General features: G+C 28.1%; 2 protein-coding genes and 1 long non-coding RNA gene across 4 annotated transcripts; 1 reads left to right on the top strand and 2 right to left on the bottom strand.

Annotated features, from left to right (window-relative positions):
- The first annotated feature begins 122 nt into the window (after positions 1–122).
- On the top strand, positions 123–11133 carry LOC105208035 (circadian locomoter output cycles protein kaput). Its single transcript, XM_011177760.3, has 12 exons — positions 123–911; positions 3429–3473; positions 3557–3705; positions 3898–3989; positions 4069–4273; positions 4350–4445; positions 4887–4962; positions 5034–5272; positions 5631–5866; positions 6598–7056; positions 7957–8130; positions 8362–11133. The coding sequence occupies exons 2-12, from the start codon at positions 3436–3438 to the stop codon at positions 8782–8784; spliced, it is 2187 nt and encodes a 728-aa protein (XP_011176062.1). The 5' UTR covers positions 123–911; positions 3429–3435; the 3' UTR covers positions 8785–11133.
- Positions 11134–11450: 317 nt separating this feature from the next.
- Positions 11451–21334, bottom strand: LOC105208034 (protein henna). Of its 2 annotated transcripts, none has more exons than XM_011177758.3 (8): positions 21148–21334; positions 16090–16218; positions 15866–16020; positions 13825–14007; positions 13550–13746; positions 12522–12784; positions 12014–12243; positions 11451–11725 (listed from the first exon to the last, which is right to left on the bottom strand). In XM_011177758.3, exons 1-8 carry the CDS (start codon positions 21232–21234, stop codon positions 11563–11565), a joined length of 1407 nt encoding a protein of 468 aa, XP_011176060.1. In that variant the 5' UTR covers positions 21235–21334; the 3' UTR covers positions 11451–11562. The 2 variants fall into 2 exon arrangements, with proteins under 2 accessions (XP_011176060.1, XP_011176061.1); XM_011177759.3 differs by lacking the exon at positions 21148–21334 and adding an exon at positions 16613–17030.
- A 1990-nt stretch (positions 21335–23324) lies between these two features.
- Positions 23325–25741, bottom strand: LOC120356939. Its single transcript, XR_005574143.1, has 2 exons — positions 25452–25741; positions 23325–25316 (listed from the first exon to the last, which is right to left on the bottom strand). It is a non-coding gene; the product is annotated as an uncharacterized LOC120356939 (long non-coding RNA).
- Between the last annotated feature and the right edge of the window lie 1661 nt (positions 25742–27402).

A 27402-nucleotide genomic window follows, 5' to 3' on the forward strand; every position in this document is an offset into this window, starting at 1 on the left:
AATCGCCGCGCGGAATCGCGGTAAAAACTCGCGATTACGTTCACGATCGATTAGACTAGGCGGCGCGGCTAATGAACCTGAATGTGACGATGCAGGGCGCTACGGTCGGCAGTCCGTTCCAGCGTCTTGCCTGAATCGCGCAATTGACTCCGAGGCGTTGCGAAAATCGGAGCGACCGCCGTCGCAGCGGACGGTCGCCGCGGAGTGCTCCTCCTGAAAAATGTGGCGGTGCCTTCGGCGAGAAACGTCGTCCCGTGCGAGCGAACGCGACATCGTTGAGAAACGATTGGCGGAGGACTCGAAAGATCCTACGTACCACCGCGGCCTGGGACCTAGTGAAAATTCGCGTGCGGTCGCGTGCGCATACGTGCGCAATAGTGCACGCATAATTGGTGCTGCACGGCGGGTGGTTTACGCGGGCGTCCCGTCTACCGTCAGTCGAAGTGGGTGAAACAACTGCTGAATCCTCGCTGGCGGATAAACGCTTTGGACACCTCTTGTCAATGGATGCTGTCTACTTCTAATTTTGGTTACCGTTGATCATCCACTCGCGTTACAAGCTGTCGTGTTGGGTTTTGTGTTGAAACTTCGTGATTGTAGAATTTAATGTCGTTCTCTTGGTGTATTTGTCGTTATTACAGACTGAATTCACATATAGACACATATCTCGATCTTGACAATCTGCTGATCGACATATTTCGATAATGTCTGTGGACACGAGTATGCTGAATATTTTTTTCTAGTGAGACTATGTGGTGACTGCCGCAATTATCGTAAACAACCGGCGCGGCGGTTGAAAATTCCGTGAAAAAGTATGTTTAGCTAAATGCGCGAAAGGATTTAAATTGTTAATACGAGAGCACATGCAAAGAAATATTGCATCAACCAAGAGAGATAAATATTTAATACAGGTATATATTTTTATAAATAAGTATTTCTATTTATTTTAGATTTTTCTTGTATTATTTGTATAACATATTTTATTGTACTTTTTATAAAGCATAATATTTTATTATAACAATATTATATGCTGTATAATATGCTTTATAAATAATATAAGAAACATCTAAAATAAAATATCTGAAATAAGTAGAAAGATAACATAATCATTTATTTGAGCAGAGCATAATGCATTATTACTCTAAATTAATCATTATTATTTATTTATTTTTACAATTTTTATTTTTAAATTGTCAGATATTATAATTATGAATAAAATATTTGATACTTATCTTAAAGATAATTATCTTTGTGCATTAAATTGTAATGTCAGTTAAAAAATAATTACAATTATAATACAATTTTTTTTATAAAAATACATTATTTTTACGTAACTTAAGTAATTATTTACTAACAAAATAATGTTGACAATTTAATATAATTTTTCTGTAAGATTATTTTATATCATCTATATTAATTCTTATTCTTAATATCATAATTTAATCAAAGATAATGCTCGGGATACATTGACTAATTATATTAAAATTTATACAAAAAGAAATATATATATATTTTTTTTACATGATAATAATAATTATTTAAAGTTATTTTTTTGAAAATATTATTTAAAACTATTTTTTTAAATATAATTTTTTAAAGATATATTTAGAACATATTTATAAAGGTGTTAGCTTTTTTTATTTTACAGCTAATAAACGATTAAATAAAATTATTTAGATTGGTAAAAAATCTTTCCAGAACGTAATAAATAAACTATGATTTTGATTTTTACTTATACACCTATAAGTATATGTTAAAAAAAAAATAAATTTCACAACAATAATCAATAATATCGCTACTAAGAGCTGAGAGCTTTGTTTTTTTTTCAAGAAAGCTGTCAGTTCTTACAATTAGTAGCGATATTATTGTCAGCGCAATAAGTTAAAATTGTATTTCTCGGTTTTTATTAATTTAGACACAATTGAGAAAGAATAAGTACAGCCAAAACGTTTCGTTTGGTAATGTAAGACTTTGTCTATATAAACAATATTTTAATATACATGTCATTTTTTATTGCTCGGTTATTTTGACCTTTTTGTGAAATTAATTAAAATTAATTTGTCACACACAAACCTTTATCTGATTGTATTGATTATTAAGAAAAGTACTTTAATTATATTTTGTAATATTGCATATTTGATAATTTTTTACGAAATATAAATTAAAATATAAATACTTTAAAGTATAAAACATTATTTATAGTTTATGGAATTATTATTCTATTATTATCAAAGATTAGTGTAATTTTTAAGTAATATGTATATTACGTTATTTAGAAAAATATGACCCTAGGTCGTCATTACTGTTTTTGGTTACCTTCTCTATCACATAGGAATTTGTGGAACCCTTTAATTTTATCACACTATATCTCTGAATTGAAAGAATACGTTTTAGCTCTAGATATGTAAAATCTATACCTCAAATTAATATAAACACAGATAAGAATCAAATCAAAAATAATTTTATTTTTAAACAATTACAATTATTTCAAAAAATTGTATTGCAAAATTTGCAAAAATGACTACTTCAAATAAAAGAATTTCAAATTTTTAAATTTAAATTTTAAGCAAAAATAACGGTAAGGTTTTTTAGTTGACCTTTTGGATTAAAAAAAAAGTAGTACGTTATGAATTGCATCAAAAAGTTCAATTATTTAACATATAAGAAATCAATGTTTTTGAAAAATTAACAAATTATGATTTTACAACCAACGAGTAACATTTTATTATTTGAACAATATAAAATAGTGTATAAAGGATTGAATAATAAATAAATATTATTATTTTATATATAATTAAGGAGCGTAGACCTTAAAGAGAGTCGTAGATGTTTAGCGAGTTTGCGCAGGCTGGTATGCAAAAGGCGAAAGAATATTACGCTGTTCGTAATAATGCGTTTACATTATATTAAAATAATTTTTTTTAATTTTACAATTTTATGCACTTACTTTTATACTATTTCAAACCCAGTAAACGTATTTAATAAAAAAAAGGAATATCTAGAACGTTGAAAACTTACGCGTTAGGAGATAACAGATACTCTCTTTGAAGTTTCGTACTGTCTCACGTTGAGAATAACACAAAAATTGTCCCTGCAGGTTTATCATACCTATGAATGGTTAAAGTCTTTTCTTGAATCTCAATTCACAGATCTTGAAATATACAGAAAAGTTACAGCAATGTGCAAAATTGCATTGAGTATGTCGTATACAGTATGACGATCCACGGTTAAAATTAATTAACAAAATCTAAACAACATCACCTAACAATAATATAAAATCAGCTTAGACACATTCCAATATAAACATATCAATCTTTTTTCTTTGTAGAAGCAGTAGTATTATCAGTATAAAAAATAAATTATTACATTAATTTTATTTCTTCAAGAAATTTTACCATATTAAATTAAAGAATACGTTTCGCCTACAGCGACATCATGGACGATAATATTGATGAGAAAGACGATACAAAGCGGTAAGAATACATGTAAAATTTTTACACAACTTATTTAATGTTTGTCGCAACAAACATTAAACGTATAAATGTTTACCTTTCAGAAAATCACGTAATCTCAGCGAAAAGAAGCGCAGAGACCAATTCAACATGCTCGTAAACGAGCTCGGTAGTATGATTAGCGCTAATACGCGGAAAATGGATAAATCTACGGTGCTGAAGTCGACAATTTTATTTTTAAAGAATCACAATGGTAGGTTTTTCACTGCGCTCTATTTACCAAAACCTTTTTTTCACAAATTAATTTAATTAAAATTGTTAAGAATTAGTAAACTAATATAATTAGTATTGATATAATTAGTAAATAAATCGATTTTTGACACTATCATTTGATAAGCTCTTAAACGTAATTTTTTTTACATTACATATAATTGCTTATTTTCAGAGATAGCAGTTAGATCGAGAGCCCACGAGATTCAAGAAGACTGGAAACCGTCTTTCCTTTCTAACGAAGAATTTACTCATCTTATATTAGAGGTTATCAGCTAAATTATAAGACTATGGCAAATTCTGTGATATGTTAAGAATGTTTATTAATATATAAATATTTATGTAGGCGTTAGATGGATTTATAATGGTTTTCTCTTCAAATGGACATATTTATTATGTCTCTGAAAGTGTTACGTCTTTGCTTGGGTATCTTCCAAATGAATTGGAGAATACAACTATTTATGATATAACGTATCAGGAGGATCAACCGCATTTATACAATGCTTTATTGAATCCTGGCAGCACGCGAGATAGACGCAGTGTGAAAAAAGGTATTTTTTATAGTTATTAGAAATTGAAAGTTTTACGTGACTTTTATTAAAACACGCTGTTTTTTTATATTGACAGAGGACCAAATTTCATTTACGTGTCACATCAAAAGAGGCGGTCTCGATTTTCGGGAAGAATCTATCTATGAACTTGTACATTTTATCGGATACTTTCGTGAGTAAAATATTTCTCAAAACTTTTAAATTTACAAAATAATTTCATCTGCGAAAAATCGTTTTATCAGATATATTTTGAAAAATAATTTATGTTTAAAAATATCTCAAGTTATCTGATAAAATAAAATATTTTATCAGATAACTTGAGTTATTAAACAACTATATTTTAAATTGAGTTTTATAAGTGTGAATCAAGCATTTGTAAGGTTGAATTGAATTGCATTGAATCTTCGATGACATGTTCGAAATCAAATTGAATCGAATCTAAAATTTTCATATCGAATCGAACCTTTTTGATTCGAATACGAATCAAATCTCGAATTCAGATTTGAAAAAGAATTGAGTCGAATCACTATAATTCGATCCGGTTCGATTCAAATTCAAACTATTCGCACACCTCTATTGAGTTTCAACATGAAACATTATTATATTGTTACAGGTTCTGCTATGGATGACGATGTTGACAATCTTTTGTCAAGTCAGAAACTTAGTAATACCAGTGGATCAGATAACAAGTATTGTCCTCAGTCGTACATAAAAATAAAAATAAAATTGCATCGCAGTTCAGTCACGTTTAATTTTGCAGACTGGTCTTCGTGGGTACGGGACGTTTGCAAACTCCTCAGCTTATCCGAGAATTATCCATAACCGACAGTGCGAAATCAGAATTCATATCCCGCCATAGTCTCGAATGGAAATTTTTATTCTTGGATCACAGAGCTCCGCCTATCATTGGGTATCTGCCGTTTGAAGTTTTAGGCACTTCTGGTTACGATTACTACCATGTGGACGATTTAGACAATGTAGTTACGTGCCATGAATCACGTGAGTATAAAAAATACGGTTGACTTATGCTGTCGAAAACATTTTGTATTTATGCTAAAACCGGTCCTCGTTAAATGCCAAATTGATATTTAACATTTCTTAGCGTTAAAATAACACGATTTAGTGAATAAACAAATAACATAAAAATAACGTAGTTTTAAAACATAAGGTCTACGATAAATGAATAACGTACATGTCGACATATTATACATAAATGTTAATTTTGCTGAAAAAAATATGTTTCTACTATATTTGTAATATATTCATGTTGTGTTAAATTAATACAAAAATGTGAGTGGACTGTTTAAGATATATGCGATATGTGTAAAATTTAATACAAATTTTTTGAACTGTGCAGTGATGCAGAAAGGCGAGGGAACGTCTTGTTACTACAGATTCCTCACGAAAGGCCAGCAATGGATTTGGCTACAGACCAGATTCTATATCACCTATAATCAATGGAATTCGAAACCTGAGTTTATCGTGTGCACGCATTACGTGGTCAGTTATGTCGACGTAATGAAGGAAATGCGAGCGGAATCGGAGGGTTACGACAAAACGCAGAATCAGGACGTTTTACAGTCCGTAAAACAAGTAAGATGATAAAACACACACGATTATACAATTTTATAACTATTTATACTTTAATTATATGAAACAAAACAAATTGCATTTAAATATAGGAAATGAATACTTTTCGGAACGAATTTTGCCAATTATTAAATATTATTAATTATATTGTTATTAAACAATTTAATATAAAACAATAAACAGACAATAGATAAATTAAAAACAACCTTTTTAATTTATTGGAAAAATATACAATGTAAAGAAAAACAAAGCTGATGTTAATCACTTAATAAGCATCATTTCTTCGTTCTTTTTACAAATAAATTTTTTAAAAAACAATAAAATCTAGCTTTGGTCAAAAATATTAAACTCTCTTTTTTATTAACTATTTTTAATTGGAAGCAGTTAAACAGAAAATAAAATGTGAATTATTCTTTGTTTTAAGAATCCTTTAAACTTATGTATAGTGCTCGTAATTAATATGAAATAATATAAATAAAAGACTTCCAGATAAATGAAAAAACTGTAGGTGTCTAATAATTTTGACCAAGATTATATTTAAATAACTTAAAATAGTAGAAACAATAATATGATATGTAAAGTAATAAAGAATTAAAGACAAAAGTTTTAAGAGAAGAAAACAAACAGAAATGAGAGGGTTTCTTTTTTATGTGTACAATATCCACATCGTTATTATGATGTGAACTTAATTTTTATATGCATTATATTTAATTCACATTCTCTCATACATATAGGTAATGACATCTTGTCAAACACCGTTGACGCAATTGTCAAACAAATCATCAAGAACGTCGAAGTCAATGACAGCCGCTTCTAATCTCCGACCTCGAGGTGATGGTTCTAACATGTCTTCAATATCCGTCTCATTACAAAGTTCACCGCATTCACAAATAACCCATGGATCAAGATCAAACGCGGCTTCTGCAAGTAGTTCTGTGGTATCGAAACCAATAGCATCAGTAGACAGCAGGCAACAACAACAAACGCAACAGTCACAACAACCGCAACAGCAGCAGCAGCAGCAACAGCAGCAGCAGCAGCAACCACAGCAGCAGCCACAACAACACCATGCCAATCAGCCGTGTATTAATTTTATGGATGCGCAATATGCAACGGTTAATCTGCAATCGGTTATTACAACGGGATTTGCGTCGCCTGCTGCTCCAGTTCTTTCAACTGTACCAACTCATGAGGTAAAAAAATAAATAAATTTGTAACATTAATATCAATTGCATGTGTGCACAACTGTGTACGAAACACGTACTACTTTCTATTTTATTTGCATTAGAGATAGAATTCTTATTTTAGAATTGTGTTTTAATCAATTTTTTTATATAAACAAGAAAGATTTTTTTAATTTGCTTAATCTATGCATTCTTTTAAAATTTAATTTTAAAGTAATAAAATTTTGTATAATTTACATAAATTTAATAAAATATGATCTATATTTATAAAATTTTAACATTGTTAAATATAGTGTCGAATAATAATTTTTTACTATCTTTAGCTTGTACGAGCTGTGCGTTATATACATATTTGTCGGACTTGAAATACAATCTTTGAAAACTTTCCAGTAAGATACAAACTGATACAAAAATTATTCTATCATTTTATTTTAATGAATATCAAACAAAGACAGAATAATTTCTGCGTCAATTTGTGTCTTGTTGGAAAGCTCTCATTGCATGAAGCCGCAATATGTAATATCACAAATTAAATTAACAAACAATTTAATTGTACTGACATCAAGAAGCATCTATACAATTCTCGAAAAAACTATAATTTAATACTACAATTTATATAGACTGTAATTAAACTACAATTTATAGAAAAAATAACACTACAGCCAAGATTTGAACCCAAATTTCCTTACATTCAACGTCCTATCAATTTGATTAACGAGGCATGTGGTGATATTCTTTGCAATAACCAATACATGTTAAAGAATTTAAATTATAACACTTGGTAGATAGATCAAAATAGACATTATCCGTGTCATCTTTTAACGTCATTCCGTTACTATGTGAATAGTTATGAAAATATGTGTTTTTTTTAGTATTTTTGTATTTTTTATATATCTCTTGTATTTTCAGATGTTACATCAGCAAAATATAGCGATGACTCCCGCGCAGAACCAAATGCAGGATGAATTACAACGGAAGCACGATGAGCTACAACAGTTGATCGTTCATCAGCAGGAAGAATTAAGAAGAGTTTTAGAACAATTGTTTATCGCTCGATATGGAGGTCTCACACCATTATTAAATGTTAGTCATTTAAATAAGAACTTATGTGATAATGTCTAACTTTTCTAAATTTTGGATAAGTGATAATTTTTGTTTGAATGATTAATTTTGCATCTGTCTATTTGTCTATATATTTTTTGTATATTGCTTTAAAATTTTTTTTGCTAAACGTTAAAAACAATAATGATTTATTTAAATACTATCTGTTTGAAAAGGGAAAAGAAAACTCAGTGAATGATATTTATATTTCAGACTGGTATACCGTATAATCCATCGAACCCGTGTCAACAAGCGAACCAATGTAATACCAGTAATACTAACGTGCAGTTGTCCACATCCAATAGCGTACAAGGCGTGAACGTACTTCCCATACCAATTACTGTGCCAGTGCCTATAGTGCCTACGGAATTATTTTCGCATTCCTTACAAGTAAATCCGTCGCCAAACCCGACGCATGGCAATGTGGGCGCTATAATTCAAATACAACAACAACAGCAGCATTCACAATTGCAACATCAGCAGCAGCAACAGCAACAACAACAACAGGGGCCACCGCAGCAGGAAGGTAGCAATGCCGATCTCGTGCCTTTCCAGATCTGTCCACAGCAGGCCGAGATGATATATAATAATATGGATACGTCTTCAAATCAACAGCAAACATCATCGCAAAATTAAAAAGAGACTTTCTTTTATCTTTGATATTCTAGTTGTATTCATTAAGTAAACTCAAAATTTTCAAGTTCAAATTTAGAATTTTTTAAAATTCTCTTTTATTTACTTATTTTATTTACTTATCATATCGTGAAAAAATTGGCAGACAGAATTTCTATTGCAAACATGTATATATATATATATATATATATATATATATATCCTATTTTTTTCTTTCCTTTTTTAGAGAAAATTGCAAATATTGTTATGTTGCGAGTGTACAAAAATATTTTAAGAATATAGTAATAAGCGTATTTGTGTGATAGTGACAGATATTGCGTAAATATAACAAAACTTTGACATTTTAATAAAATAACATTTTTTAACACAATAAGAATTTGCCATTCTACAATATTTATTGCATCTATATTTTTCTTATATAGCGATCTTTAATTACAAAGACATTGACTGTCTATTAATTTTATATGACTATTTTTAATTGACAGTCTATCAATTTTATTTTTAAGAAACCATCAAATATGATGACGTTAATTTGTCATAAATATCTTATTATTAATTACGTCATTAATAATAAAAATTTAATGTTAATGGAACATAAAAGTAATGTCGAAATGTCACACACTGATGAGTTACGTTAGTTGAGTTCTGAAGTTCGTGTGAAAGACATTATTTTTGACCAAACATATACATACGTTACAAGTAAAATAAATTTTATTTTGAATGTAATTAATATTACATTCGAAAATACACACAATAAAATTACGAACAAAAAAGTATTTTGGAAAAAGAATTCATGATGTTCCCGAGCGTTCACTCTTTCCAAGAAGCCATTCCTGTTTTAAAAAAATCAAGAGAAAATGATAAAAACAGATCTAAACTTTATTACAATTTTATTTAATTCTGTAGTAAAGTTATCGTTTTGCTTCTTACATATGCAAAATAGATAACTGGAATAGCTTCTCTGTTATGAAATTATATAGTAAACTATATAGTATAATTTGCATAATGTAAATTACGTTACTACATATGGTATATTTGAGATAGACGTATCCCATCAGCAGACAATGTTTTTTAAATGCTTTTGAAATATTTATTCTTCATTGTAACGTTTTTTTAAATATTTAAAAAAATATTAAAAAAATATTGTTTTCTGATAGGGTAATAATAAAGCGTCATTACATCAATGGTCATAAAAAGATGTACTTTTGGCATTATTGATACGTCATCATGTTTGATGAGAAACTTTGAAACTATGAGGCAATATAAAGTATAGTAGTATTGTACTACTATATAGTGCTATTATATAGAGAAATATATTAAAACCAAAATTTGTAAAAGTTACCCGCATTATAAAATGATCTCTGAAAGAGATAACGTTTGATAAGGAATAATAATTTTATACTTAGAGTATAATTTTATCTAAATTCTATCAATTTGTACAGATTACAGTAGTACCAATATTTTTTCGTAGAATTAATAATTGTTAATAATTGTTTTAGCTTTCCTTGTATTCCTTCCACATTGAGAACGTAATTTATATCTTTTTAAAAAAGAAAATGATTCTGAAATTGAAAAATTATAATAGGAAGAGATAGTAATTAAACATTTAGGAATTAATGCATTATATATTGTATATGTATTTTGTATAAAATTATTCAAATAACAAAAATTCTCGATGATGTCCGAGAGTACTGAGCATATTCAGGAAATGCATTTACTGAGCATAAGAAAATGAAAGTATATTATATTTAATGTAAAATTTTTACGTAAATTTTAGTAATCTCATTAGAATAATTTGATAATATTTGTGATCAATGAAATGTGAAGCATTTTTATACCAACCAATGAGAGAGCTACGATCAAAAGGACCCATCACGTATATTTGACGTATATTGGATTTATTTTTCTAATACGTGTTGTCCAAGTTAAACGGAAAAGGGACCAATCTCCACATTTTCCGATACAGGGTGTATTCATATATCTGTATATGTATAACGGTAAAAAAAGTAATATATATTTTGTGTATGTATAATATATGTATATGTACAATGTTATCATTTTCTTACATATTATGATGTATTATAATATAGATGTATCTTAGATTGCTATAATATTTCATAATTGTTGTTCGATAAAAATATTACTAATATGGAACAAAAACATAAAATTGATCAAATTACGATGTGATGTTCAAATTGATATGATGACAATATTTTTCAAACGACTGCGCAGAATATAAACGTAGATTGGTATAAATAATTTTAGTAAAAATTATTTATACATATAATTGACAATTTCATATCATAACATATCAAATTTGAAATAAATGTTAAATAGTTTTTGAGAAGTCAAGAAACGTTTATAAGTTTTTATTGTTTTAATATTCAATAATTTTTTATTTTTGTCAATAATTGTATAAATTTACTATTTTTAACAGAAAAATTAAAAGACATAATGTATAATATTTGTTAACTAATATATTGAAATTGAAAAACAGTAAAGCGTTTTTATTTCATTTTTTTACAAAAATTATTTACTTTTATGTATAAAAATTACATGACAATAAAAATTTCTGAAGAGATTAGTATAAAAATAAAGTATTTTAATATAAATATCATTTTATGAAATGATATATTTTTTTCTTTATGCATTACTTCAATAAAAACTCGTTTTTTTTTACAACATAACACAGTATGATATTTTATTAAAAGATGTGCATAAATTGTGATATTATTTTAGAATATATATATTATGTAAAAATAACAAAGAATAAAATTGATTTTAGTGATGCAATTTCTTTAATGCGTCAGTCAAAATTTGTACTTCCTGATTCACGTTATTTACAAGAGCTTCCACTTGTTGTTTGCTGTCGATAATGCTAATACTCTGTGTATAAGCATCGTATCTCACTCCAAATTTTCTTGGTATGCTTTGAGCAAATTTCCTAAAATTAAAAAAGAATAATTATTTATTTTTAACATTAACTTTTTCTGCGTTTATTTAGAACAAATTGTGAATTTCCAATTTGCATGGTAACTAGAAAGTAGTAATGCACTTTATGCATGAAGCACGTTATATTTTACATGAAATGTATTATATCTTTGCGTCATATATATCGACAACGTTGGATACAATGTTAGATACATATGAACAAAACATGTTGTGTTGACCTGGGGCAAGATAGATAAGAATAAATCTGCTCGTCACATTTATTTATTGTCCTCGTACTCACGTCATCTTTTCTTTTGCGTCCTCAAAGTCTTCGGCAACATAATATACTGGTTGATATTCCGTTATCGGATATTTTTGCAATGCAGTCTTTGGTGGATCAAAAGGTCGAAGCTCAGGCTTGCCGCTCAAACAATATTCTAATTCACCGAAAGACGATAATAAACCAGCACCATAAGCTTTTAACTCTCCATTTTGTCGGCATATTCCATATTCCACCGTGAACCAAAAACACTACAGAAACAAGTTATGAAGAAAATTAATTCAATATATTATAAACTATTTTCTTCTTTTTCAAATAATAGTATTCTTTTTCTACTGTTTATAATTATTGTTTACAATTATATAATTTTTTTTATCATAAAATCTGGTACCTATTATTAAAAGCCGGACTGACAATAGAAGTTAGTTTCTTAATTTTTAGATTATTATAAGAAACTTTTATCACATTCTCGTAGTATTATGGCTTATTTTAATGTTTTTTTTAATTTAAGCTAAATATTTTATAATACCGTTGCAAGTTTCTCTATATATTCGTCTGGAGCACCAAGGGATGCTAGACCAATAACTTGTGAAAACTGCGCAAAAGATGGATCGGCGAAGAGTGGCACATGGCCCAGGATTTCGTGGCATACGTCCGGTTCTGGCGTGTAAAGTGGTTTACTGCTGTGTCGTATGTATTGTGTGCTGTGAAACACTCTAAAGGCTAATCCAGCCAGAAAATCACGTGAAGACAGTAATCCTGCCACTGGGCGAAGCGTAAAGCCAGTGCAGTCTGAAAAATCGATTGTACCACTAAATTGCACATCAACTAATTAGCGTTTATGATCTACCCAATAAATAAAAATGGCTTAAAATGAAGAGTTGAACTTATTTGAAGCCATTTGAATGTGTACTTTGAATTCATGCAAATGGATTGAAATGGATTGGATTCCATGTAAATGCAATTCATTTCTATTTGATAATACGAATCAAGACGTTAATGTTTCTGAAAATATTAAAATAGTTTTAAATATTTTCAAAAATTGATTTATTTGATACATATTTTTAAATAAAATCTGTTCTGGATTGAGATAGATTGAAAAATTTCCTATTCACAATATTGAATTGAGTAGCATTCAAGGTCCATTTTCACAGAAAAACTTTGTTTGAATCGGATTAAAAGAACTGCATTTTATATTTTTCAAAATTTCAGAATATCATTTCAAAATTTTGACTTAAGCAGTGTTCACTACCCACTTTTTAAATCTGAAATTATTTCTGGATTGAAAAAGAAAATGAGCTTTGCTTATTCAATTCTTATAAACAGATACACATTTGAAATGGACTCAGATTTTCAGAAATACGCATTCGCGAACATTGAAATAAATCTTCTTCCATTCATTTTAATTCATTTTTGTTTCGGGCAGATAAAAGAAAGGAGAGTCGATTATTTAGAATTAAATGGAATAAATGTTATATTTGTCATTGATGTAACACTAAATCAGTTCCAAGATATTCTCTAATATCGTAAAGCGTAGAAAAGTTAATGAGACGTTACCTTTCAAGAAATTGGATATATCATCCAGTTGGGGTATGTTGTCTTCTCGATAGCCGCAATTTTCAACAAGCAGCGGAAAAACGTGATTATGCTCCCTACACGCGTACTTTGGATAAAGCTTAGTCAAGTTTCTGAAGATAACACCCCACGTAGCTATTTCTTCAGGCGTGTATTCCACTTTTGGAATAGGCTGTCCGCTAAAATGTACATATACATTTTTACATCTTTTTTAATTTGTATGTATTTTAATCCAACTTATATTTTATTTTATTTACTGTTTGTAATGATAAGCAATGTCTGCGAAATATTTCCTTCTTTTCCTGTATACAGGATCCGTAAAGCCAGGATGATCGCTATCAAGTTCGGCACCATAAGACAAAATCTGATTAGCAAACTTATCAAGATCGCGTATCCTTCTCGGAAACCATGGGACTGTATTCATATTGTCTTTGTAATTTCTGAAAAGAAGTTACAATCCACGTTTGATTTTATTATTTATAAATATTGGAAAATTTAAATATACGATATAAATAATGAATATCTGATTGTATACATTGCATCATTATGAATTAATTAGGAAACGAGATAAATTGACAAACATTATATTTTAGAACTTGTATAGCTTTAAACGTGGTTTGAAAAGTTTTCGACCTAATTAATAAAACACGAATTTTCGGGATAAAATAAAGTTTATTTTTTAACTTAATCTGGTTTTAATTCGATGCATTTGTTCCAATGTTTATCCAAATTTTTTGGCATGAGAAAGTTGGGCATGAGAAAGTTGATCACGCGATGGGTGCCGTGTTTGCTGACGCATGATTAAAAACGAGTTTGATTGGGCATTAAAAAAATGTGTCTTGAGCGTTCTCGTTCCTGAATTTGGCAAAAAGAGCTGGATGGAAAAATTTTTATGGAATTCTAAAGTGCTGTAAATTATTTTTTGTTGAAGTAAGTGCATCGAGTTAAAAGAAGATTATGTTGAAAAATAAATTTTATTTTGGCCCACGAAAATTCGTGTTTTGTTGGTCAAATTGGAAACTTTTCAACCACTCACGTATAATATAAAAAAAAAGTAAATAACAGTTGTTTATTAAATTACAATGTAAAATAGAAATACTTTGTTGTTAATTTCATTTTAGTACATCAAGTATCGCACTTCACTCACATTTGTCAACTTACATTTACTTTTCTTTCGTTAAATTTTGTGAGTCCTGTTATGCTACATATATTTTTTTTAATCGTCAAGCAATTTGTGGTTCTAATTTTAATGTATAAGTTTGAAATACGTATCGGCGATCTTTAATTAATTATTTTTTGTTATTAAGTTATTATTATTTAGTTATATGACGCAACTCTTTTGGAAATAAAGCTAAAATATCTTTTAATAACATATAAATAATGTTAATAATTAATTTAATTATATTAGCAATTAAGCATAGGTATTAGAAATTATTATTAACATACTCAGACACACACTTACACACACTTACACACACACACACACACACACACACACTTACACACACACACACACACACACACACACACACATCAATGTTACAAAGAATATTAGATGAATTTGAAATTTTAAAGTATCAAAATAATTGCATCACAAATTTAATTAACCCCAAAATAATATTTGTGTTCCAAATTTACAAAAAGTAAATAAATAATATTGTATTGGTAAGTTGTAAAATAATTAAAAAATGTTTTTAAAAAATAGATATATATTATGTTTATAAAATAAACATACAATCCTAATAAATATAAAATTATTCCATTACTGTCATATGTAACGATATTTAATAACATGTAATATTTTAATACTATATATAATGTTGCTATATATAATGTTGTATAAAATAATATAAATAAATTTTGATTTTGACATAAAAATGTTTTTAAAATATTCCAACAATTTTTCGAAAAAAATCATGTACCAAATAATTTTTTTAAAATATTGATAAAATATAATATTATTTTCAAAATGGTATTATTCTTTGTTTAAAAGAAAAATATTAAAATATAATTATTGTTTAAATTAAGGTAGAATTAAGTCTTGTTATTTTTGCTTTATTGCTCAGAGTCGTTTTCAATTTATTTCTTATTTTTGAAAGTTAAAAGCATACATAAAATCAATATTTCTAAATTTGTAAAATCAAATAATCAATATTTCAAATAATAAGAAATTAGTAAATGTCACGGGATTATAAAACAAAATAATTAAATATTGTTACTATTTACTTATTATAAACTTATTATAAATAGAAAAAATGTATTAAAATTAATTTTTAAACAAATAATATATTCTCTTACCTGGAAATTATCGAAAAGTAGCTGCATTCAGCTTGTAAAGCCTCAATTGCAGAGGCTATATTACCGCCCGGTGCGCAGTCCACCATAAACTCATAGCCGTTTGGTCGTCGAAGAGAACTTCTGGATTCGATGTGCAAGAGGTTCACTTTGTGTTTCTAAAATAATGTGTGCCCTTAATTTACACGTGTTTTAATATATTCTTCAATCAATAAAATTTCACATACCACAAATAGCTGAAGATATTTTCCTAATGAACCAACTTCATCTTCTTCTTTCGGAGAAAAAATTAAGCAAGTGCTCTTAGCTGAATCTCTGCCTTCTTTGATATAATTTCCGCCATGAATCAGTTTCGGCTAACACATACATTCGAAAATAATTATGATTCAATTAAAATAATCTTGAATATAAATTTTTTCCTTGTAGAATTATTTTAATGTCTGCATCCGCGTAAAAATTAATGTTTTAATATTTCGATAATTTAGATTAAAAAAAATAAATTTTGATAAAAATAAAAATATAATTAACATTTTAAAGAATTTTCATTAAAAAAACATTTATTACTAAAACATTTTATTTAATAAAAACTCCTAATAAAGATTTTATTACTAAAATATTTTATTTAATACTCTTTAATAAAGACGGAAATAAACAAAACACAATACAAAAGCTTTCTGTTATATATTTACTAAGGTGCAAAAATGTACGTAGACTTAAAATTAATAACTTTTTTTATTAGAAAACACATACCGATTCTATTATTACAGTTGCCATTGTACAATTGAATAACAGTGTTCTTTAAGTATAAGTATTCACATGTCTTGATAGTTAAACTATAAAGTATACTGACGGATTAAAAGTACAGTTGAGCGTTCTTTTCTTTATATATATACGATGCAAGAACTCCCCCTCCTGTTCTAGATCTGATGAAATGATTGATGGAAATCTCATGCACCGGCAATCTTGAAGATTTCTGCATTCACAATAATTTCCTTATACGTGCATAAAAATAGCATGATAAACAGTAAGAAATGCTTGAATAAACGATTAAATTTTTTATTATGTAGAAAAAGTAATGCAAAAAACCAAATACTGCAATCCGTGAAAGGATTTACATCATTTTGATTGTAGAGGACAGTTTGGAAGTCAAGGCCGATTTCTCTTTGCAATTTCTATGGAATGGAATTGATCGTTTCGCTGGTATTTATAAATGCGTTATGTACATGAAGGAATAATTATTAATATGAAAGGAAAAATTCTTGATAATTATTTTATTAGCATAATATATAATGTTATTGTTAAAATATAAAAAGCAAAGCAATAAATTTCTCTGTTGAATTAATGAGGATGTTTACGAAAACATTCAGCATGCAATAACTGATTTCGTTTCATCATATTTTATATGTGTTTAAATATCGATAAATATGTATATTGAATCAAAATTATAAATTACTATTCGTTCTTTAAAATTTTATATATTACTTTTATAACGCTTGTTATTTTACGCGTATATATTTTACGTAATTTAAACTCGACAAATGTACAAATAGTATAGATAAGATTTGCTTAGACATTTCAGGATTAAGCCTGATTAGCATGATTGACCAATTTGTGTGATAAAATTACATTGACGTTAATCATGTTTGATTTGTAAATCTTACAATTAGAAAACATGTTATTAAACTTTTATGAAAAAGTTTATTGTAAAAGTCTTATTAAATTTTTTAATAAAATTTGACTCTTTACTAAAGAAAAACTTTTCATTAAATTGTTTTAATTTTTTATGAATTTATATTTAGATAAGCAAAAGTCGCCAATACCAAGATCTAATTAAGAGTATGTAATAAGTTACATACTTATAGAGGCACCAAAAATAATCCTATATTCATGAATTTTTTTCTCCAAACCTATTAGAGATAATCAAATCGAGATTTATATTAATGTTATATATATAATTTTGTTGATAAAACCTAATTTTTTATTAAAAAATATTATAAAATTGAAGAAATATGGTTTTTTCTCGAAATCGTGTTTTTCAAATCGATATCAAAAATATTTCGAAAACAAATGAATATATCAGATTCGGATTTTTTTTTTATTTATTCAACATGAACATATGCAGGCTTTGTCGTAGAGGTTTTTTTTTAGATTTTGGTTTTTTTAACAGCCAAAAACCGATTTTAAGCAATAATGCGGATTCTTAAATTCAAATAAGCGCTGTTTTGCAATAAACGCGAATTTTGAAAATTGGCTACGACAAAGACTAGATTTAACTGTAATATATTTTAAGAATATAATTCATTTTTGTGTTTTGAATAAATCGTATTGATTCTGCTTGTATCGCGATCAGTATCTAACATACCTAATGTTAAAGGCGATATTTTTTTAATTTTTTAATATTTTTTAATAAAAAAAATTACATTTTATTAACAAAATTATATGTAAAACATTAGTTAAAACAAACCCCGATTTGTTATCTCTAATATCTTCAGAGAAAAAAATTTATGAATATATTATAGGGCTATTTTTAGTGCCTCTTGATGTATATGTAACTCCTTAAAGCATCTCAATATTTATCGAAAATTAAACATTACATCATATTATTACTGATAAAAACTGATCTGCATGAACAATTAAAGAAGTAAAAACGTACGTATTTGTGTTTTTCTTTCATATCAAATATAAGATAAACGATGTATAAAAAGCCAAAAGAGCAAACAATTAGGTGTTAAAAAAGTTATGTGTCTTTAATCTTTAACATTAAATCGTATACAATGTTGCGACTTTACAAAGTCCTCTTCAGCATGCGTATAAATTAATGTACAAGAGCTGCTCAAAAAGTAATGCCTCACATTTTTTTTCTCAAAAACTATTTATTCTACAAAAATGATGTTTACTCATATGAAAGAGTGACGTTTTATCTACTCATTCTATTTTTCTACTTCAGCTTGTGATCGGAAAAACATTTTGAAGACGACGAAGAGGTGATTAGCGCAGTGAAAACTTGGCTTTGTAACCAAAGCGAGAACTGGTACCGACAGGGCATAGACTCTCTAGTAATCACTGAAGGAAGACAGTAGAACTTGAAGGAGATTATTTAAAAAAATAGAGTAAGTATTCTCTAAAATCTTTGGAGTGGAATCCCACTCTAAAAGTGTGAAAATCCTGCCAGTCTTGATAAAGAGTGGCAGGATTTTCACACTTTCAGAGTGGAATTTCACTTTTTTAGATGAAATTCCACTCCAAAAAATTTAAAGAGTAGATGAAACATCATTCTTTCATACCTGTAAACATCATTTTTGTAGAATAAATAGTTTTTGAGAAAAAAAATGTGGGACGTTACTTTTTGGGCAGCCCTCGTAATAATAAAATCTTGGAGAGATATGTAATGTGTAAAGCCGACATTTTAATAATTTAATTATATAAAAACCGTTTCGGCGCATAGGTGTAAAGTCACTCTCAAAAACTTTTAGAGTGGAATTTTATCTAAAAGAGTGGAATTCCACTCTAAAAGTGTGAAAATTCTTCCACTCTTTATCATGGCAGGATTTTCACACTTTTAGAGTGGGATTCCACTCCAAAGAATTTAGAGAGCATGTTGCAAGTAATTTCAGTACAAGCGGTAAAATCAAAATATGTCATAAGTGTGTAAAACGGTCGTGATTGATTCGTCGTTTCCTGTTTGCGAATAAATCGAGTCTGGTTGTTAAAAAACATAATGCAGATGTCTCTTTCATTATCGACGTGGTTATGCGTCAATCCAATAATTTGACTATATTAAAAAACATATTAATTTTTTAACACCTAATTACTTGCTTTATTTGGCCTTTGTATATATTTGTTATATTGTTTTATATTTTCTTTTAAATTTATACGAGCTGTTATCTTGTTAAATTTGTATACTACGTAAACAAATTCTTTAAAAGTAAGAATAACATTTACATAATCTCCTTCTGCAAATTTTATAGTTTAGACAACAGTCAGTATATTATTGATAATATTTTATTATTTTATATATTTGTAGCGCTTTGAAACTGTTTTACTTATATTATTTCTCATAAGGGTTTTAAACAGAAAATTAGGATGCAGCATAAACTGGCAGACCTGTCGTTAAGACAAATTATAAGACTATCGTAAAACCATGAAGTAAAAACTAACATATATATGATAAAATAAAGTTACAGCATTAGGAGATCTATTGAATCAGTAATCTAATAAATTGTCGCACTATATGTTGCGCTTTGAGAAATAACTTAAAGTATTTGTATAAATATATTGAAAAACGTTTTATATTGAAGTGAGAGGCTTCTAGGGCTTCTCATATATATTAATTTGTAAGTATCTAGTACAGATGACATAAGTTAAAGAAACAGAAAAGGAAAATATAGCATTACTGCCTATAAATCAGTTTTAAAACTCATTTTTTGTCAGATGCTTATTTGTTTTTTTTATGAAAATTATTGCAGTTTAAAACAATATTATAAAAATTGCTATCATCTAATAGAAAACATTTTTTAGTATTTTGTATTTATTTCCATTTTTTTTAGATTTTAATTTAAGAAATGTCCAAATCAATATTAGCAATTAATATTAGCAATTTTTCTTTACAACATAATGTACTATGTAAAAACAATAACCTTTATGAAAAAATTGTTTTGTTTCACAATGTTTCATAGTATTTCTCAAAATTTTTATGTTATAAGTTTATGAAAATTTCTGAAGGAACAAAACTTCTTTTGATTTTATAAGTTCTCTTTGAAAATTATAGAATAAGAAATTTTAGAATATTTAAAAATTTACGTATATAAAATTTTAACAAAAATGTAGACATTTTCAAAACTTTTAAAGAGTTTTAATTTATACAACAAATTTAAGAAGTTTACTAAAAAGTTATAAAATTATACAGAAATTAAAAAAATTTTTGTAATTTATATGCAAATTCTGGAAAATAATAAAAAAATTCTTAAAAAAAAATTCACCAAAAACGATTGATTTTCATAAGTAAAAAATAATAGATCCTTAAATGAAAACTATTCTATTTTTAAGTAAATATGATTTGTAAACACAATCACAAATATAAAAAAAAATATCTTTATCGGATTATGTTGTTTCTTTATGGCTGTTTCTTTAGGTTTATATTTTATTATTTATACTTTTACCTAATATGAATTGAGAATAAAATGATAAATATGAATAAAAAAAAAATTAGAAATATTAATAAAGCCCAATTGTAGGAAGTAATAACACGTTTTTCTGTTTTGCTAATAATAATTTTATTACTTTACCTTATCTGGGGGTGAGCTGCTAAGGGAAGAGCTGTTATTTTCCGCTTGCTCCTCATCTAATGTTTGTTGACGTGTTTGCGCATACATTGTCACGTTTAAAAATTCGAAAATATTGACGATTGATTGTTGTCTAAAATGACTTAACAGACCTTTATTCGTCCAGCGACGCGGAAGAACTGACGTTTGCAACGGCGTGGCTATCAGTTTTAACAGGTTATTAGATAAAGAACATCTTACCGTTGCGAAACAATGAAAGCAATAACTGATATATATAGCACAAAAGTGCACTGCTGTGAAATATGTCGTAAAAGGTTGAGAGGTTATCGAAAAAGTAACTCGCACGATAATGTAATATCTGTTATGGATTTCACCAAAATATTAATCTTTTATGCAAATAGAATTATATTTATTTTTCACACAAATATAATTATATTTTTTCTAATATAAAAATATTCTATTTCTATTTCTATTTTTAATTAAATTACGGTACTATTTTCCTAACTGTGTTATACTAATGTCTTAGAATTTATTTTTTAAATTTCATAGAGTGAAAAATTAATCGGAAAACTGCACTAACTCAATTGCCATTGTCTTAGAATGACATTTCACTCAATGAGATTTAGAGTGGCAAATGTAGAATTTTAGCTAATAAAGAATGCACAATACAATTTTTTGTATCAAAAAAATTAATCTTTTTCTCTAGCATAATTGGTGCCAAGTAGTAATTTTTAAATAAAAATAATTTGAAGCTAAATTATACATAAATAATGTATGCATAGCACATACCATACTCTTATTATCTCTCTAATAATTCTACAAGCTGTGATTATGAGTCATATCTAAATATCAATATTTGAAATACAAGTTCAAAATGGAAAATTTTCTACTGATATATTTGAAGCAATAGTTGAAAGAAAGGTAAAAAATAGATTAGATAAATTATACATAGTAAAAAAGATTATCTGCATTTCAAGCATACATTTTAAAACATGTAACTCTATGATTTTTTTTGAGAGCCATAAACAGTTTAATAATATTGGAATAAATTTTGGATGAAATCGGTTAAGTATTAACTATTTATCTTATCAGCTCTTGGTTTAATAATATCAATCATAAATATTCTCTTTTTAAATAAAATTAAATATATAAAATAACAATGTTCAGATATTATATACAGTGAAAGAGACTTTTATAGTCTTTAGAAAAATAATATAATAATGTACACATTTATTAATTGTTTACAATTTGTATTAAGTTAAAGAGTCATGTTTTTTGTCACAAAAAATATACATATTGCTCAACATTATAAAATGCGTGTTATCAGTATAAAAATATCTTTTCAAAGAAAGATAAAAAAGAATGTCTTTGTGCCTTTCGAAAAAATCGTTATACCTATATTCAATTTTTTATAAATCACAACATTTTTGAACTCAACTCAGTATTACACAAACTCAATAACATCTTTAATTTTTTAAAATGTCAAATGATACGTATATCTATATTTACGTTTAGGGGTCTTCATATTCTAACCCAAATGATAATAGTAGACTCAAGTATTAGTAATCTTTAAAGCAATAATATCACAAAATTGTTTAGTCCAATTTAACCTAAATGATATGTATTTTTACAACAAAGAAATGTATAAAATTTTTAAATTGCATCAATTACAAAGAAAATATATTCTTTGAAACATATAACTGTTGTACTATATAGTTTTAATAAATAAAATCCGCATAGTAGTATATTTATATTTTTATTCAAGGATCTTTCTATTCCAACTCAAGTAGTATGTATTTGATATAACAAGAAATAAAAATATATACTTTTGTGAATCCATTCGAGAATCTTTAAATAATTTGTATGCATTTTAATAGAATATAACATTTAATCTGAACAAATTAGAGATAAAACGATACAAAATAAGAAAATTTTATTAAAATAGAAAGATTTTTAATGTAAAAAAATTTGGCGCCAGTAGATTTTAAAATATCGACTGTTATCTCTACTTACACTAAGAAAAAAGGAGAAATATTTGGAAGAAAATGTTATTTGTGATGTTTTTTTTCGATATTTTTGGTTATAAAAAATTTGGTAATGACGAAATATACGTTACTGTGAAATACATTTCATTTTTCTTTCTAATTTGTTTATTTGTTAGGAATAAAATTTTATTTCGCTTTATTTAACTAAAGATCTATTTCAGTAAAATAAATTTATATCTGATACATTATACAAATAAATTTTTAAGTACCTTTTTAATCTTTTTATCAGTGTATGACTACACAGACTTACCAATTTTTTGCATTTACAATCAGTATACTATTCGATCCTATTCTCTTCAGCATCTTATGCCAATCAAGTTTAACAAAATATAAGATACAATTTTTTAATCCATTTAAGACACACATAAATAAAACCATGAAAAATGTCTGAATATACAAGCTCTCTGATCAAGATGTTGATATTATTACTGTCATTCAGTTACAAAATCCATAGTAAATTTAATAAATTTTATTCAGTTATGTTGATTATTAAAATTTTTGATGATTTGCTGTGTTACGTCCAGACTCAAAGATTTTTTTCCTTTATTTATACTGTCAGCACGGGATCTCGATATTTCGGTTTGCTCGAGACAAAAACTGTACAGATCTTCTCCTTAAGAGACAAATAAATTAGGTCTATGATGGGTGAACCCGACCGCCTTACGAGTGCGCTGGGAAGTGTCACATGACAGTAGATATACAAACTGTCCTATTAGACAAACACATAGCATTCGCACAAGATCATAAATTTGGCGATCGATATACTCCGTCCCAAAGAGAGCTCTTGTTTATGAGATTAACAGAACAGCCATGTATGGAAGGCGAGACCCAAATGCTTTAACCTCATGTCTTAGTGACACTAATCTCGCACGTCCAATCCTAGACAAGGAAGATACGATATTCCTCGGACACTTCTCATCAACAATTGGTTAAGCCGAATTAGAAGCGTCTTCATTGGACTTGCTTGAGTTTGATGGGGGATCGAAATTCGTTAGATCCACCCATACTTTCCAATATAAAAAGGCCGACACAGAATACGAAAAAGAGATCCAAAGTCAAAATTTTAAAGGCTATAGTCACGGACGTTCAACTTAGTTTTTTGCGACTTCAAACTTAAAGCTCACTCCGTGCCGTTAATTGTTTTACTTAATCGTATTCGGACTAGGTTCTTTTCAAAGTCTCATCTTTTCGCCACGAGTGTGTGCACAAAAGGAACACGCAGGCCAAGTCCAATCAGCCGTCCATTACTACTGCATTACGTTTACCTTATTCCTTCATTTTTATTCTTGTTATTTAAGTTTACCTCTAGTTAGACTCTTAGCATTTTCATTCTCGCTACTTGAATTTAGCTTTGGCTAGACTCTTAAGGTTCTATTCCCTGATGTTCTTTTTTCTATGCTATACAAAATTAATTGTTTAGCTTGAAAATCAACGTAAGAAAATTTTTGAAGAGTAAGAGAGAGAGAGAGAGAGAGAGAGAAAACTAGATTTGCGACGAATATTTGGCAATTATTCGATATTTCTTTATCTTTTTTTCAATAATCTTTTTCTTCGACATTCTTTTTTTCTCAATATTTTTTGATATTTACATGTTTTTATCCGTGTCGAATATTTGCTGAATATTCAGCTATTCGGTTCATGACTACCGAATATTCGGTATTCGTTAAGTGCCGAATATTACTATTTGTTGCATCTCTGTCTCCTATTTTTACTTTCACTATTATTATTATTATTACTATCATTATTATTGTTATTTTGTTTTTTTTTAAACATTGCTGAATAGCAGGATATCGAATAGTTGCCGAATAAACACAACTCTAGAAAAAAAACTTTTCTACTCACAATCAGTGATATCATAACTATTTTAAATTTTAATGGACTCTCAAGTTCTTAAAACCGCGAAAGTCCATTCTCGCGTCTCTCGCACCGCGGTTTAACACATTCGGAATCGACGAAATAGGAGGGCACGAAAATTAGCCGAACTAAATAATCGACAAGAAGACAGCTTTCGTTTAAAGAATAATCATAGCTTTAATATCTTCGGTCCTTCTAATTCCTCTTCTTCTTCCGCACCGAATCCTCCAGTCTCCGTATCCATGAAACTTCGTCCTCGCGTTTCTCGCACCGCTATTAAACACGTTCGGAACAGGAGAATGCAAAAATTAGCCGCACTTGTCAATCGTCGAGGAGATAATTTTAATCCAGAGATTAATCATAGTTTTAATATTCTTGGTCTTTCTAATTTCTCTCCTTTTTTCATACCAAATTCTCCAGTCACCGCCAAATGCGATTTTTCACAGATTCCTTCTCTACCCTCTGACTCTGAACCAGCGCCTTATGCTCCTCCATCTGCACCTTCCTCTGCAAACCCAATTGCAATTCGCCCGATATTCCTCGTTTTCCATTCCCTTTGTTTCCCGAACTCAACACCAGTCAGAAAATCCACAGAAGAAATTCCATATGATGAACCTTTTCTTCTCCGATTTTACTATCTTTCTAGTCCCCATCTGTAATAAATGAAAAATAAGAATCTTGAACTATATGTATATAAAAAATGAAAATACAATGAAACAATGTATCATCACCGATCATGAATTAATGTTACTTTTGACCAATATATTATATGACTAACTTTAAAGTAATGTTTTGGTAAATTAATGTTATAGTGAATTTTATATAAATTTACTGGTTAAACGAACCCAATGATATTTACTTTGTTTTAATTTAATTTTGTTGTTTATAATAAAATAAATTTATTTTATAATCAACACTCATTGAACATTTTCGACTCTTCTTTCATTCCTTGTTCGAGAGAGAAAGCACTTGGTCCAATCCCGAGTCAAAGCGATTAAGTTTGTTGACTTAAAATAAGGACCGAAGAACGCACAACACTAGATACCTAACAAAGTGTCAGCATTCTTGTGACACGTTGATATATCTGGGATTATTCAGTGCGTTCGATTCGTGGCACATTTCTTTTTATATAAAATACAAGATTAGAAAGCGAATGTCAGTCACAGTGGTTCTTATTGCCGAATAATAATTTAAAATTTTTGTAATTTCCAGCTTTAACTACGTGTCGCATATTTATCGAATTTGAAACACAATCATGAAGCCGAACTGGAATACTTGTACGTAATATTAATGCTTTTAAAAGCATATACACCCTTAAAAAAAAATGATAAAGTGTTTCAATAAAGTGATTACTATATCAATAGCTGATGATTACTATTTATTTAACTGATGAAATATCATCGGTTACTGATATAATAATCAGTTTATTGAAATACTTTATCAGTTCATTTTTTCAAGAGCATAAGATTCTCTTCCCCGGAAAATTTTAACAATTAAATATTATTATTTTATAATAAGAATCGTTGTGACCAATACAGGCTTTTTAATCTTGTCTTTTAATTTTGTTAGTCTGATATAACTTATTTATTTTATATACCTTTAAAAAAAAATTAGTAATCAAATAACAAATGACACACTTAAAAATTTATATGTAATATTATTTATGTATATTTATGTATGTATAAAGATTTATTACATTTTTATTACATTTTTTTTATTAGATTTGCCTTGCAAATAATATTAATTCGTGAATAGAATTAAATATTCAGTGTGTCATAAAATATACGTACATATAAATGTCGTTTGTAAAGTTATACTTTATTGTGAATTTATTTAATACGTATTAATATTTAATACTAGTATATAATCATAAGTTAATTATTAACATCATTGAAATCATGTCTTCCGTTATATAAGTTTATATTGCAACCGCTGGCATTTTCTGGCCTTATAAAAAATGTACATTTACAGGCACAGATCACTGCTCTAAATTAGGCGCAGCAGCCAAGAGTAATGGCTAAATTTCGTGGCGATTACAGGAACATCGACGACTGGCACTACCAAGCTGAGGAGGCTGGAACAGGCAGCCGAGATGCCAAGTACAAAGGAAGCGGTGCCAGAAGCGACCGTGGCGACGGAACATATTTCAAAAGTATTGGAATCGATTGTAGAACTGGCGCAAGTAACAACAACGCCGCAGCCAGAGACGAGCTAAAATAAGAAATATATGTAATATACATAACGGACAGTCGAATAAGCATGTAATTATTATTATTAGTTTTTTTATTTTATTTTACTTTGCTCAAACACGGACCGCGTTAACTATTACGCTGAAGTTAAAGTTATTTCCCAGTCAACA

This window comes from Solenopsis invicta, chromosome 1 (assembly GCF_016802725.1).
Source record: "Solenopsis invicta isolate M01_SB chromosome 1, UNIL_Sinv_3.0, whole genome shotgun sequence".
NCBI classification, from domain to species: Eukaryota; Metazoa; Arthropoda; class Insecta; order Hymenoptera; family Formicidae; genus Solenopsis; species Solenopsis invicta.